A 16,057-nucleotide genomic window follows, 5' to 3' on the forward strand; every position below is an offset into this window, starting at 1 on the left:
ATTTGATGAGTTTGATGAGGGAAAGCAAAAAATAATGTCTGCTTCCATAGCGTTAGCTGTGCAGCTGGTATATCGGTCCCCCAGATCTAGAAACAGCTTGCACCAACAACTAAAGGAAATGAACCTATTACTAAGACTATAGGAATTATGGCAATGGCTGAATTTGCCAAAATGTTGAAGTATCCCTTTAAGCAAAACTCTCGCTAGCTTGCACTTTTGCAGTGTTTGTTCTACCTGCCACTTCGTAACAGTGTACATAGGCTATTCAACTCTCACATTCATCATCTCAATCTAAATTCTTCATGACCCACTGGACATATGCAGCCTCTCTATTTATTCTTTTCCAGCCTCTCTAATCAGGCGAAATCGTCCTGCCTCTCTTTGTCTCCCTGTCTCTATCACTCTCCCTCTCTCTTCCCCACATGTGCATTACTCTTACAGCCGTACCATCAGCATTCATTATGATGAGCTCAGGGCCCCCTCAGCCCGAGTGATGTATCGGGGATGTGGGGAGGGAACTCATCTCTGCTAAGGGATTCATTCAGCTGTCACATCCTCCTGTGATCCCCCCACAGCCACTAATACAATAAGCCTGAATAATTTAGATTTTGTGGGGAGAGATATCCTAAGGTCATGTCTTATATCCACATATCAGCTTGGTGAGGGTGATGAGAAAAATGATAGCTTTTATGTTTCATATTTTTAGGAAAGTATTAGAATTGGTGGATTATTTTTTTTTAATGAAAATAGGCTCCTCAGAATATTATCTGAAAAGTATAACTTCTTGTTGCACCAGAGTCTTGCCCTTTGACCTCTTTATCTGCATTAAGACAGCAGAGCATAAGGCATCCGTCAGGAGGTTTTTCCTGTGTAAACCACTGGCTTCCTGGCAGAAGATTTGACCCTAGGTTGGCTTGAGCGCTTCACAGAGCACATATCAAGGAATCATACACATTCATGCTTCATTATCTCTGTTAACTTGTCAGGAAGTCTGCTAGTACTCCAGTGCAAATGATGTAAAATACTCAGAGCACAGATGTGTTTGTGATACTTACTTTTATAGGGTAGGGTGACTGCATGCAATGCTGAGACAGTCTGCCCGTTCCTCAGCTGTAGGGTGCAGGTGTAGTTCCCCGCTATGTCAGAGGTGATGGGTAAAGGCAGAGAGATGGAGATGCTGCCAGGGTTCTTGCTTTTAAACTGAAGTTTGTGACTCTCATTCTGATATTTCCACTTGGCACTGCGGACGTGGGATCTCTCCTTGTATTTGCACTCCAGTTCCAGTTTCTTGGGGGAACGTGTGGCTGTAACTGAGGAGTGAAAAGAAGAGGAAGAAGGGAAAGCAAATAATACGAAACCAAAGCAGGGATGAGTAAGTGAAAAGGACATGAAGGAGGGAAGGAGAGAAGATGAGAAAGTGAGTTAAAGGGTAGTGTGTGAATATAGAAAAGGCCAAGGACAGATAGAGAGTAATGGGGTAAAGGGGGAGTGATATGAAAAACAAAGAACAATCCAGAGAGGGGTCAAAATAATATATATTCATTAAAGTGATTTGCTGCTAATGTATTGGTTGACTGTGACTGATGCTTAGTGTCTCATCAAACTCAAATGAGAATCCATCTGGGTGTAATCAAGCTCTCCAGATCCTCGTACACACACACATAAACACACACATTTCAGCCTTGATTAGAGTGATCAGTGTGGGCCACCTACAGCTTTAGTGGGAGGGCAGCAGGTATAATCATACATAATGATACTCATAATGAGGTGGGGTAAAAATATATGCGTCGCATGATTGGTGTGTGGGTGGTTGTGTACGTATGTGTGCGTGAGTGAGGGATGCAGATGTGTGCAGCAGGATGACAGTGACAGTGACGGATCGGCTGGTCATGTCTGGGCAGCTGTGATGGATGCCAGAGGGGCTGTGATTAGTAAAGCATCCCAAGGCCGCCATGACAGGACATTGTAAGTGAATGTGTGTTAGTGGGGATTCGTGTTGGTGTGTAAATGTGTTCTGTGTGTTTCTGCAAAGGTTGAAACCTCCCAAAGGCTCGCTCATAAAAATCAACAGGTGCTCTGCCAATTTTTTTCTCCTCACATTTAAGGACTGAGCCAATGTTCCTTTTAATGAGGAATATTATAAATGTGTTCATTTCATATGTGACATTTTACCAACAGCTGCAGGGAAGTCTCTTGGCACTCATGCAGGACTCTCCCTTGGCACTGATTCCACAGTATATGGTATAAAAGAATAATGCACTAGAGGCTGGTGGGAATTCAGTTTTTAGTATCTGAGACATAAGGAGGACTAAGGCTTTGAAAACTTGCCAATAATTGAAAGGGTCTGTACATGTTAAGATGTGTGGACTTAAGCAAATAACATGAGTGTGTTTCATATGTGTACAGGTGTATCTGAAAAAATAGAATATCATAAAAAGGTTTATTTTTATCCTGTGATTTAATTAAGGAAGTGAAACATCCATATGTTCTAGATTCATCATTACAGATTGAAATATTTCATGACTATTTTTGTTTTAATATTAATGATTATGTCTTAAAGCTCACAAAATATCAGTCCAAAAAAAAAAAAAAAAAGATTTATAATACAGAAATGTTGATCTTCTCCAATCTTTTACAAAAATTACTTCTTCAATGCAATGTGGCATGGAGCAGATCAGTCCGTGGTACTGCTGGGGTGTTCTGAAGCCCAGGATGCTCTGATAGCAGCCTTCAGCTCATCTGTATTATTGAGTCTGGTGTCTCATCTTCCTCTTGACATTTTCCCAGAGATTCTCTACAGGGTTTAAGTCAGACCAGTTGGCTGGCCAGTCAAGCACAATAATACCATGGTCAGAAAACCAGTTTCTGTAGTAGTAGGTAGTTTTGGCTTCACTGTGGACAGAGGCCAAACCCTGCTGGAAAAGAAAATCAGTATCTCAGTATCTAAAGACCAGTGGACCAACAGCAGCTGATGACATGGCAAACCAAACCATCACTGACTGTGGAAACTGAAAACACTGGACCTCAAGCAGCTTGGATTCTGTGCCTCTCAGATCTTCCTCCAGACCCTGGAATATTTATTCACAAATGAAAGGCAAACTTAACTTTCATCTGAAAACAGGATTTTACCACTGAGCAACAGTACAGCTCTTTTTCTCCTTAGCCCACTGATGACATCTGTGTTTCAGGAGTAGCTCGACACTAGGAACACAAAACTTGTAGCCCATTTCCTGCACCCATCTGTGCACGGTGGCTCTTGATCCACTGACTCCAGCCTCAGTCCACTCCTTGTGAAGCTCCTCTAAGTTCTTGAATCTGCTTTGTTTGACAATCCTCTGAAGGCAGCGCTCACCCCCTGTTGCTCCTGCACATTTTCTTCCCACACATTTCCCTACCAGTCAACTTTCCATGAGCATGCTTTGATAGAGCCTCTGAGAACAGCCTGCACTTTCAGCAGTGAATGATTGTCTTCTGGACATTTGTCTAGTCAGCAGTCTTCCCCATGATTGTGGTTGTGTTTACTGAACCAAGGTGGGAGACTAAATGCTCAGGAAATCTTAACAAATTGGACTTTTCCACAATATTCTAATCTTTTGAGTTGGATTTTTATTTTTGTGTGGTTAAAGCAATAAAAATCAAAACCTAAATGTCTGAAAATGTTCCACTTTTTATGAGATGAATTGAAAATATGTAGACTTTATCTTTCTGATGTAAGTCACAGGAAAAAAGAAAGTCTTCCATGGTATTCTAATGTTTTTTTGGGATGCACCTGTATGTTGTATGAATAAGCACATTAGATTTCTACATTCTGGAGAAAATACAAAAAAATGCATGTAGGCTTCCACTTTTATGAAAATCATTCTGGGTAGGGACGTCATCGGGTGGCGTTGTTCTTCTTTTAACATCTTCTGGATTAAACTCTCCTTAATTCACTGTATGTCTTGGATTTGTCCTCTTCACTTAAACAGCACTCAGGTTTGAGATTAACCTTTTAAAGCCAATTGTATCGTATTTAATACACAGTTTTGAGAGATTTCTGTCTAATCAACATGATGAATAATTTCCTTAAAAACCTTTTTATACAATCTGATAAATGATTTTAAGAATGCCTTCCAGTGGATTATTAAAGCAGAAATGTTTAATACATCAAATGTGATACAAAAATATGTGAAATTTTATGGCATTTTTCTTTTTTTTCAGTGGAAGGATAAATAAACATCTCAATTCCCCCCCCAAAAAAAGAATTTTCTGGCATTATGTGAGGTTTCAGACTGTAAAGGGTTAAAAAGCTTTACATACACAGTATATTCTGCCACCAGGGGGCTCTCAGCCAGAACAATAATGCAATGTGAGGACTAAAGACTAGTGCTTCTCAGCTCTTAGTTTGATTGAGGACTGCTGTTGAATTGAGGTCTCTGTTTGTTGAAAACAGCTGTCTATGAGTTGCATGAGCTTAACAGAAAATTTATATCATAAAGGAGAAAAGCTGTTAAAAGGACACTTTCTGGGCACCAGTTTGGCATTCATATGAATTTGAGGGGATTGTCTTTCTTGAGACTGGAAGGAAGAAAATGTAGATCAAGATTAGATCAGTGCATTCCAATATCATTACTACCCAGAATGCAATGCAAAAAGAAGAAAGCTGCCTACATGGGAAACTGTACTTTAAATTTCTCCAGAAATTGAAATCTTCTGTTTATCTCTCTATATGAGAAGACCCTCACAGTGATTTTAAGGTCCAATGTCTTAACTTGCAAGGTTCCATTTTTTACTGCACTCATCTGCCCCCCCCCCCCAAAAGGGCCCAAAATTCAGTTTTTTAAAAACAACTTAAAAAGCACATTGTGGTCTGAAGGACATACTTTGTGTTCTCTCAACAGCTTCAGGAAAAACAGACAACTGACATCTCAGAGTCTTGTTTTTTTTCACTGAGGTTACCAGGCAACCAGCGGAGATGCTTTAGAGAAGTTCAGGATAGATAAGTGAACTCTTGTAAACAATTGTCTCAGCCAGAAGTTCATGTTATTTAGTTTCTTACTGTGCTTCTATGAAACTTACAAGGGGGAGCGGGGGGGGGGGGGCATTAGCCCTCCTTGAAACCCGGATAGTCAATTGCATGATTCACTATTTGCTTTTTATGTGAGCTTGTGTTGCAAGATACAGCCATGATATGCAGCATTCTAAGATATGTTTTAAATGAAAAGTGACTGTGGTACAGGAGATCATGGTTCAAATCCAAGTCAGGGCATGATCAGCATCCAGCACAGCCTCTTGGGCAAGGTTCTTAACTCCTGCAGCACCTGTCTGCCTGTCATGTATGTCGTTTTGGATAAAAGCATTTGCTAAGTAACATTGTAACATTGTGGTTAGTGGTTGGTCACTCATTTCTAAATGGTTAACTAGTGATAAGTTGCTCAGTCCTCAGTGGTTCAGCTGTGGTTAGTTAATCTTTTATTAATGTTAACTAGTTGGTTTTACTAATTCTTTAATGTTTACTAGTAGTTATTTGCAGATTTGTTTGTGGTTGACTAGTAGTTGTTAATAATTCTTTAATGTTTACTAGTAGTTATTTGCAGATTTGTTTGTGGTTGACTAGTAGTTGTTAATAATTCTTTAACGTTTACTAGTAGTTATTTGCAGATTTGTTTGTGGTTGACTAGTAGTTGTTAATAATTCTTTAATGTTTACTAGTAGTTATTTACTAATTAGTTTATGGTTAACTTGCAGTTGTTAATTTTGAAGACAATGTCTAGGAAAGGAATGAGTTCATTTAATTTGGACGCAGACTACCACATACTGTCCACATTGAAGTAAACTAACAAATGCGTTGATGCTGAAATATTGGTATGGACATATTTATCCATATATTTTTGTCTGTTAAACAAGATGCAGGATGCATTCATTTTGAACAAGACCAAATAAATACTGTACATTTCATCCTCAAGATCTATAAACATAGCTGACCACAGTTTTCATTCACCACTTTGACAAGACTCAGCTCTGAAAGAGTCTCTGAACACAAATATTTTGGTGCCTGGTTAGATCCAAAACTCACGATTCTTCTTCAGGAACAAAAGTATCTTCCCATTGCTCAGTAAAATTGGTTATTAAAGCTGTCTTTTTATCTGTTCTAGATCATAGCGATGTTGTTTATAGGAACACCTGGGCCTCCGCTCTAAACCCCCTGGATTCAATTTATCACTCAGCTCTCAGATTCATTACAGGTGACAGTTACTCCATTCATCATTGCATTTCATATGAAAAGGTGGGCTGGGAACCTCTCATTTTAAATGTGACAGGCACTGTTTTTTATTTATTGATAAAGTCTTAATTGGCAAAAGCCATCATATATTATGTCTCTGCTAAATCAGTGTCATAATCACGACTCAACACGCTCTAGTAATCACAGGCAAACACTTCATTTAGAAAGACTGCTTTTAGCTTCTCTGCCTCATTCATGGAACACTTTACAACAACCTTTAAAGCTGTAACACTTGTTCCTATCAGTCAGTTTAAAAATAAGATTTAAAGAATTCTTCTATCTTAACAGTTTCTAATTTAATTGTTGATTTTTTTTTGTGTTATTCCAACTAATGCAATGGTTCCCAAACCTTTTCTGCCAAGCCCCACTTTAGCAAATGAAGATATTTCAAGCCACCCTTCACCATTCAAATCAACACATATCGATTTACACAGAACAAACAATCTCTCGTACGTAGGATGAACAAGAGGTCTGGCTTCAGACCGTACATCCCTGAGGCCCACTCCTGAAGACCGTTCATCTGAGACGCCGTCTCTTTCAGATTGGAAATACACGCCAAAATTGTCGAAATACTCTCGTTTAGGGTTAGAGCTTTAGGTAATGGTTGGGATACCAAAAGTTAAAAGTTAAAAGTTAAAAACTTGAACTGTAAGGCCTGATTAAAAATGTTTAATAAAGCCGAGGAAACAGTCTGCTTACAGGAAAAAAGACCTCGTTCTCCATGAAAATATTCTAATGCAGCAGTGTAGCTCATGTAGCTGCATTAGCTGTAATTATGTAGCTTTGTAGCTAATGTAGCTAAAGCTTTTTAAATGCTTGTATCCTCATGTCTGTGTGACTCATGCTTATTCCCCATATATAAAATGAGCAAAACATTGAGTATGTAGACTGACCTCACCTCACCTTAATATTTTTCAGCGTGGCCTCCGATCCTGCCCTGAACAAGCCTTTCAAACTGCTTTCCATGACTCAGGGACTTGAAAAACAAGTATTTTGGGTTCCTGTTTTAATATTCTACGACATGGTAGTTGTGGTGGGTCCCTGTAGAACACGGCTTCACTAAATTTGTACAGAAATGGCTGTCTGATCCATATCCATTAAGCAAAGTATATGGGGTGCTCTGTTTGTTTGCACCTCCAGCAAATGACCACCCCCACCCAAATACTGTCATGTGTTTCGAAGAATTTCTTGCCTATGTTTCTCTTTTTTATGTAGCCCTGGTGGTGACATAAACGTGTTTATCATCCGTGCGAGATACTAAATCGTTTTATTCATATCTCGTGCTCGCAAAATAGTACATATGTAAATACGTAAAATGCTTAGGTGTGGTCTTGTTGTCTTTCGGAACACAAAATAAATGACAGACGGGCCCTGAATCTTATGGGCTCGCCCATAATCGTGTACCCCTCTCTCTAGCTAGTCAGCCTCATTACTTAACAGATGTGTGAAGCCTGGTTTATACCTCTGTGCTAAATCTATGCCTCAGCTTTACCAAAGGGGCCGACTTGGTTGAGCACTACATAACTGCGCGTTGGTGTTTCTGCATAGCTCTGCAATACTCCACCTACTCTCTACTTATTTGTGTACATAAATTGATGGTGTCTCAAACCCAGCATGTAATGTTGGAGTCTAGCAACAGTTGATTTATTGAATTTGAAAGGAAGTGTCAGAGGAGGAGGTAGAATACATCAGTGCTGAATCAGTGAAAGAAGAGGACAGGGGAATTTTCCTGCTTGTTTGACCACTGAGAGATGTGGATGAGGAAATGCACCTCTGACATTTTGATGTGTAGTTATATTTTTTGAGAGAGTGCACATTTTGCATTGACCTCAGTGTAGAGTCCAGGGCTATGTGAACCTATGACGTATGCTATGGCATAGCTATGATGCAGAAGTATAAATCAGGCTTTAGTCTGCTCATTGGTGGGGGGCACAAAATTACAAGCAGACAAGCAGATTTTCTAGAGTCAAGCTCCTTATCAAGCCAGTTCAGGTTTTTTTTCTTCTATTTTGCACTGCTATGTTTCCTTACCTTCTCATACATAAGTATCTCATACATTTCACCACCCTACCTTTCAGTATGCTGACACTGGTCCTTATGCAGAAAGCCTTGTCATCGAGGAACACCTCACACTGGTAGAAGCCGCTATCATTTATATCAGGGGTGAGTAGAAAGGAGAAGCTCCCTGCTTCTGCGTTGTAGGGCGGTCCTGCGAGGACGAGTCCTTTTTTAATCTGTCTAGGTCTGGTGGAGGCCCTCCAGCGGTCATACTGGTACACCATGATCATGTCACGCTTGCTATCAGGAGGCCGCCACCACAGCCTGACGTAATCCCCTGAGACAACTGGACAGGTCAGGGAGACAGGTGTTTCAGCCAGAGTGGCGGTGGAGATATCAGCAACTGCAAGCAAGGCAGGTGGGTAAAAAACATTAATAGTGGAGACATTTGGATAGACTTAAAAGTTTATTTTGGTAGTTTTAAAGTTGGGTTGGATAAGGTAATTGCATTAGCAACAAAACCTTTCAGTATGTTTTGTTCTTTTAATAACCCTGCAAAGCAGAGGGATTGTCCAGATTCAATGTGTATCATTAGGGAAATTCTTCTTGCAACGCCAGAATCTGAAACAATCGTGCCAGGTCTGAGAACAACCTGACCAATTAGAGTCATTTGAGGTGAACAGGGTAGCTACAGGCAGGGTTTAGTACTGAAAGTGGGTAGTAATGGCTGCCCCCATATAGTGGTTAGCTCGGATGTAGCTGTAAATTACCCGTTACTTATTTATAAATTTGTCATTTATTTTGAAGCTGATTTTCTTTGGTAGTAAAGTAAAGTGAAGAGACGATCTAAAAACGGAGAATGCTGCATGAAATGTGAGTCATTAAGATAAAAATAATGGTGTTTTTTCCGGGTAAACATCCTGCTGTTTAGGGAACAAGGTCTGTACTTTTACAGAGCTACTTTTAAGTGCTAAACTGTAGTTTTGTTCAACTTTGGCACGTGTGTGGGCTAGTGAGTTTCTGCATTTCTCTTCGCCATAGCGCTGTACAGTTAATGATTGTGTGTGTGAGTTGTATTTGCCAAATTCCAATGAAAATGTGCATAAATAAGATTAAAATGCATTTTATATTAATTGAGACTTAAAAGGGCAGACATATTTTAAGTTGTTCATGTTTACCTGGTGCATTCTAATGTGAAATTGTCATGTACAAAAAGGGTAAGGTTAAATTCACACTGGAATAAATAAGTTAATATTATATTTGCTGTTGAAGGTTAAAAAGACATAACATTAAGAATATTTATAAGAGCTTAAATGATATATTTGTCAGTATGCAGGTATAGTACTGTTTGTTTTGTTTTGTCTTAGGTCTTGTGGTGATTTTAGCACAGAGGTTTTAAGAACTGCTTAAAAAATGAAAATGTCTGAAGTGTCATCTGGATATGTGAAACAGTATATGGCATGTCAAATTATCCTTTTCAGAAGGCTAGGCTATACTGTGCTATACAGACAAGTACAGTTGCTCCATGTTTTAAAGTGAATATTAGGTTAAATGGGCTAAAAATCAGTGTTTACTTCAATGTGTTTTAAAGTGTTTTATTTTCTTCCAGACAGCCCTCTGTGTTTGGCACTATTTTCCAAAATAACAAATCAACTACATGTGCGTACTGCCTTATCACTAATCAGCTGTTTGGGTTTGTGGGCTTCAAGAGAGACAAAAATATCAAACTCACTAAGAAAATGTGGGATTTTGCCTTAAATGATGAAGTCACACTGTTTACTGTGGACACAAAAGGCCACTTTCTTTTTAATATTTTATATAAATTTAAACATTTTACTGTGATCTATCAAATGAAAGCCATGATGGGTATTAAACAATCCTCATAAGGTATAGCACAACTATTTTTTAACATCTATAACAATAACGTTATTTATTGTTTGTTGCCTTGGTCCTTTTTTGAAATCCATATTAAGTATTTCCCCAATCTCCTGCAAAACAATCTTCCGTCTTTTTTTAGTCTGTATGTAATCTTCTCCATCACAAGAGTATTGTCTATTTCAGACATCCGCTGTTTGTCATTTGGCGCATCCGTCCTTAACCAGTTCTCAGTGATAGCTTTCTTTGCAGCTGTGAGGAGAATTTTTACCAAGTATTGATCTCCTGCATTCACAAATTATTTGAATTGACAATACAACAGGACATGATAAAGGAATAACATTAGCATTTTGCAGAGAAGTGACTGTATACATCCCAGAGAGATTTTATCTTGGTACAAATGAGGAAATATGAGTGGTTAGTGTCTTTGTTATTGCATTGTCTCCAGCATGGTTGTTGAACATTTGTACGCTTACTTTCAATTCTGGGTGTAATGAAGTAACACATTCGCTTCTTCCGCATGAATTCTCAATCTCTGTGACTGTTTTGGTTTGAGTTGTTTTCCACATATCACACCACATCTGTTGTGGGATTTCCTCAATCAGCTCTCTTTCTTATTTGGCTTTGATATTCAAAGTCAAATCATTTTGAGATTCTGATTCTAGATTCTGTTAAACAAGAGTAAAGAACTGACACTGCTCTTTTCATTACATTGTCCAACTTAGATTCTGCGTGTATGAGGACAACACATTTTGGCTTTTCTTACACCAAAATAACAAACTCTGCCGTTAGAATGTTGGAGATCAATGTCTGGAATGTCCATTAGAGTTTAAGTAATTTTCTGTTTATATATTTCTGGAAATTTGCTTGGAAATTTTCACATATTGTCATGGAAATTTGGGGGATATCATTTTATATTGTAAAGATTTTATTGGAGGGCTTGAGAATATTTGCTTTATTTTTATCGCAATTTCATGGGAATGTTGGGAAAGTTGTTTGGGCATTTGGTAAATTTGTCTGGCATGTCAGGCCTTTTCTTGGAAATTTAGGAAGTTTGTTTGATAATTTTTGGGAATTAGATTCGGAATTTGAGGTTGGGGAATTTTCTTTAAAATTTTAACGAACTTTTATGGAAATTTCGGATAATTTGTTTAGGTGTTTCAGTTATTTTTTATGGAATTTCAGTGAATTTTTTTTGTACATTTAAAAAAAAAAACACAAACATATTGTGCTTGAAAGTTTATTGGAATTAACACACAATTATTTAGAGAAGGTTTTTTTTTTTTTAAATAAATAGGCTTTATGATCAAGTTTCAATTAAACTTTTTAATTTTCCCTTTTCTTTACTATTTCTATAAAAATATTAGCAGTATGGATATGTGCAAGATGTGTGGCTTGTATGGTTGGATCTATTTGATATGTGCAACTCTGTAAATGAGATTATTGTTGCTATTGTTCTGTTTATTGTTTATATGTTGTTATATGGCAAACCTAATGCGTGGAGCACAGTCTAAGACAAATTTCCCTAAGGGGACAATAAAGTGTATGGTATTGTACTGATTGTATCATATCATATCATATCATATCATTTCATATCATATGGTGTCATATCACATCTGGTGCAGGTGTGAGCTCATGCGTTTGAACCTGCAGAGCTGCTGCTGTCAGCACAAGTTCAGGACATTTCTGAAGCAGAGGATAGCGACTCTCATACCCCTGCAGTCTTTATCACTCTCATCCAGAGTTCTCTGCCTACTGAATGCCCGTGTTTAAACAACTTCATCTGCTTTCTGAAAATACATTGGAAAAAAACACCACCGAACAGAAGGGCTGAATTGAAATTAGTCATCAAAGTAAGTTTATGGCAGTCACTTTATTTTTCTATAGATTGATTACTAGACATGCAACAATGGGCAAGATATGGTAAGTATTCAACCCTGTGAGTGTTTTACCCTCTTATTGACTGAATAAATCAATCATGGTCAACCAAATCTGTCTTTTTGTTAAAAAATACAAAGAAAAACCTCTTTAATGTCAAAGTGAAAACAGATTTCTACAAAGTAATGTCTACTAAATAAAAAATGTGTAATGCAAAATAAGTGACTGCATAAATATTCACCCCCTTCAAGTCAGTATTTAGTAGATGTACCTTTGACTGTAACCACAGCACTGACTCTGTGTGGATATAGGTCTCAATCAAGCTTTCACATCTGGACACTGCAATTTTACACTATTCTTCATTGCACAACTGCTAGAGCTCTGTCAGGTTGCACAGGGTTTAGGCATGAACAGCCCTTTTCAAGTCAAGCCACAGGTTCTCTTGTTTCTTTAAACCTTTTCTGTGTGGCTTGTGCTGTAATCTTCAGGTCATTGTCTTACTGGAAAATAAATCTTCTCCCAAACAGTAGTTGTCTTGCAGACTGAATAGGAATGTCCAGAATTTTCCTGTATTTTGCAAGATTTATTTTACCCTCTACCTTTACAACGGCAAATTCCAGAGCTGTCAGGAAGGAAGGTCAGTGGGACACAAATGCAGACAGTGGGTGTCAAAAAGTTATCCAACAAGGATAACCACTAAAATCGATCAATAGGGAGAGGGGAAAGAAAGCAAAAACTTTATTTTGGTAAGTGATAACCCAAAAGCTCCCATTCTAAATTTAGTGAAGAAACTAAACTACTGGTGTCAAGCAGCTGACAACAAACTGAAACAACTTGGGAGACTATTCTTAAAGGCTTAAACAAATACAACTGGACTTACTAAGTTTGAAGAGCCAACAGTTTCGCTCCCAACCAGGAAGCTTCTTCAGGGCATCTGTTGGTGACTGTATCTCCCACTAGATGTAGGTGTGGGTGGTGACGTTCCGGTGACGTCACCAAGAATGACCTGGGGCATCCTCCGCATGGCTCTGTTCCAGGTGCGAGAGAACTGGAAACGCAGTCCTCTGTGTCTGTGCAGGGCCGGCTTCAAAGATCTTATCTTACATGGCCTCCTTCACACCTCTTTCAAACCTCTGAGGCTCCTGGTCCAACAGGAATGTGTCCCTGTTGTCAGAGGAGTGGCCCGTAGTCTCCGTGTGTAGATACACAGCTGAGTCCAGACCAGAAGATGTTTTTCGGCAGTGTTGGTAGAGGCGCTTTTCAAATGGCTGAGCTGTGCTGTTGCAACCCTCTGTGCTGCACTTAATAGCACACACTACTCTTGCTTTCCTACCCTTAGGGATCTTATCTTTGGGGTGTACTAGCTTGGAGTGCAAGGTGTTAACAGGTTTCAACGCTGTACTGATGCCATGCTTTGACAGGTTAGCTACATAAGGGAGGGTGACCTGAGCCTTGCGTGTATTCATAGTTTCGGACGTTTTATTCTGGGGCTTTGACTTGCGTTGACTTTTGTTGGAAGCCCTGGCAAATGTCCATTCTCCATATCCACACCTCCGCAGCGCCTCACGCACATGGTGGTGCTCTGCCACTCTGTCCACCTCTGAGGTTGAGATGGAATCAGCTCTGTATAACAGAGTGTTAACTACCCCTAGTTTGTGGATCAGTGGTCGGTGTGAGGAGAAGAGGAGGTATTGGTCCGTGTGGGTTTTCTTACGGTAAACTGCAACGCTAAGTCTCCGAACGTCACCCACCTTCACCAGACAGTCCAGGAACAGCAGGCAGTTGTTGTGTGCGGATTCTTGAGTAAACTTGATAGAGGGGTCCACTGAATTGATGTGATGGAAAATATTCTGCATCATATTCTTTTGTAGTACAACAAATGTGTCATCCACATATCTGCACCAGCGTGATGGTGCTGTGCCGGGGCAGGAGCTGAGGGCCTGCTGTTCAAACATCTCCATGTAAAGGTCCATTACCACTGGGGAGATGGGGGATCCCATTGCACAGCCATGTTTTTGTCTATAGTGTTTGCCCTTATAGACAAAATAGGTGGTTTTTAGGCATAGTTGTAGTAACTTAACTTTGGAGACTGAGAAAACTCAAAAATGAAATACTAAAGCCACTAGACCAGTTAGAAAAGGGAAACCAAAAATGCTTGAGATAAAACCCTTAGCCCTGACACACAGTGATCTTCAAGTGACTGATAAACTTATGATGCTTATAGAAAATTTCAGATATGTTTATGCAAACGTTTTCATGAAAACACACACCCAGGAAAACCCAAAGAGATGCTCTCAGTATCTCTGAAGGTGAAATAATGAGTCAGCACAGAGTGCTGCAGCCCAGGTGTCTGTATCAGCTTGCCACACCTGGCCCTTATCATGGCCAATCAGATCACACACACCTGGTATAGCACTGATTGACTCACACTGTGATCAGGCTGAATTCCCTCACAAGAGAAGCATCCCCACAGCATGATGCTGCCACCATTGTGCTTCACAGTGGGGATGGTGTATTTTCAGCGATGTGTAGTGTTTAGTGTCCAATAAGCATAGCGTCTTATCTGATTGCTAAAAAGCACCATTTTGGTCTCATTAGACCAAAGAACTTTCTCCCACTTGACCATGGAGTCTCCTACATGCCTTTTGGCGAGATGTAGTCGAGATTTAATGAGTTTTCTTCTACTTGCCACTCTCACATAATGCTTTGACTGATTAAGATTGAGTGCAGCAGACTCAGCAGAGTCTTTCCGGTCTCAGCTGCTGAAACTTGTAACTCCTTCAGAGTAGTCATAGGCGTCAGTGGCCTCTCTCACTAGTCTCCTGCTAAAAATAGTGCCAAACAGAGGCTTTCTGAAGAAAAAATAAAACACCTCAGATTTTGTCTGTTTAGTGCACATTTCAGCAATTTTTTTGTTCTGTTTTGACCTAAAAATCTCTCAATCAGCCAACATAGAGCAACTTTACTCATCCGTAGCATTCTAGCTTTCTTGCTGATACTCTGAGCATCCACTCCTTAAAAGGGCAATACAAACTGAAATATCTCTTGGCAAATATAAGTTCTTTCACCAGGCACCTTATACAACCCAACTTCAAAAATATTGAAATATCCTTTTCAGACAGATAGGAATGCATAAAGCTGGAACATACATACAGGGAGTAATAAAAGAGGGTGAATGAAGAGTGAGGTGAAGAGAATAAATACAATAGTAAGAAAGCAGAGAAACAGATAGGGGAAAATTCCTACAACAATAGGGATTAGCTTTGCCGATGCTGAGAGTTTCTCGTTCATTCTGCTCAGTCTTATTAGAAAGCTGCTGACACAGGGCTTTCACCCTGCTTATGTTATGAAGGCACTCACTGTATGTTATATTGCGGGATGAGATCATTTCGTCAGCTGTGGAAAGATGGGAAACAAAGAAAGAAGAAAAATGTAAAAACAAAACAATGAATAATGCATAAATGTAGCATGTATAATATTCACACAAGAATTGGATGAATCTGAGTGAAAATCCATGACCAACTTTTGAAACTGGTCTATAAAAGTAGATAGGCTACTTTGAAGATCTGTAGCTACAGGATGCTTCAATAAATAATGCTGCTGCTGGAGTTTCTGGAACTGATGCCCACTCACACCATCAACAAAAGATACAACAGATGTTTCTATTCTCCTATGCCTCTGTTTCTCTCTCTCAGTTCAGACTCACCAACAGTGATGTCTACATTGAAAGCAAACAGGGGGGTGCTGCTGCTGCCCAGTGCGTGAACCATACACTCATAGGCCCCACGGTCGCTTTTTTGCACCATTGGCAGTTTGGCTTCAGTGCCTTTGTTTGTCCTATCAGTCTTTATTGGAACATCGCCAGGTGCTGCCCAGGTGATCTTGGTGATGGCAAAGTCAGGGTTAACCGTGGCTTTCAGCCGAAGGGTACTCTGTTGAGGGATGGGTGCAGCCGGCTCAATAGTGACTGAGGATGAGAGGAGGACACAGGAAATCAGGGGTGGAAAAGGCAAGTAAAGATGGTAACCAAGTAAAAATACATCT

At 39.5% G+C, this 16,057-nt stretch overlaps 1 protein-coding gene across 1 annotated transcript in view; it reads right to left on the reverse strand.

Moving 5' to 3' along the window:
- Positions 1-16,057, reverse strand: part of g6fl (g6f-like) — a 34,614-nt gene that overhangs the window by 11,495 nt on the left and 7,062 nt on the right. Inside the window, exons 3-6 of the mRNA XM_041793403.1 lie at positions 15,720-15,980; positions 15,374-15,409; positions 8,334-8,663; positions 1,056-1,310 (exon numbers count right to left, since the gene is read on the reverse strand). Of these exons, the coding sequence (XP_041649337.1) occupies positions 1,056-1,310; positions 8,334-8,663; positions 15,374-15,409; positions 15,720-15,980 (882 nt within the window). The remainder of the gene's footprint in view (positions 1-1,055; positions 1,311-8,333; positions 8,664-15,373; positions 15,410-15,719; positions 15,981-16,057) is intronic.

This window comes from Cheilinus undulatus, linkage group 8 (genome assembly GCF_018320785.1).
Source record: "Cheilinus undulatus linkage group 8, ASM1832078v1, whole genome shotgun sequence".
NCBI lineage: Eukaryota > Metazoa > Chordata > Actinopteri > Labriformes > Labridae > Cheilinus > Cheilinus undulatus.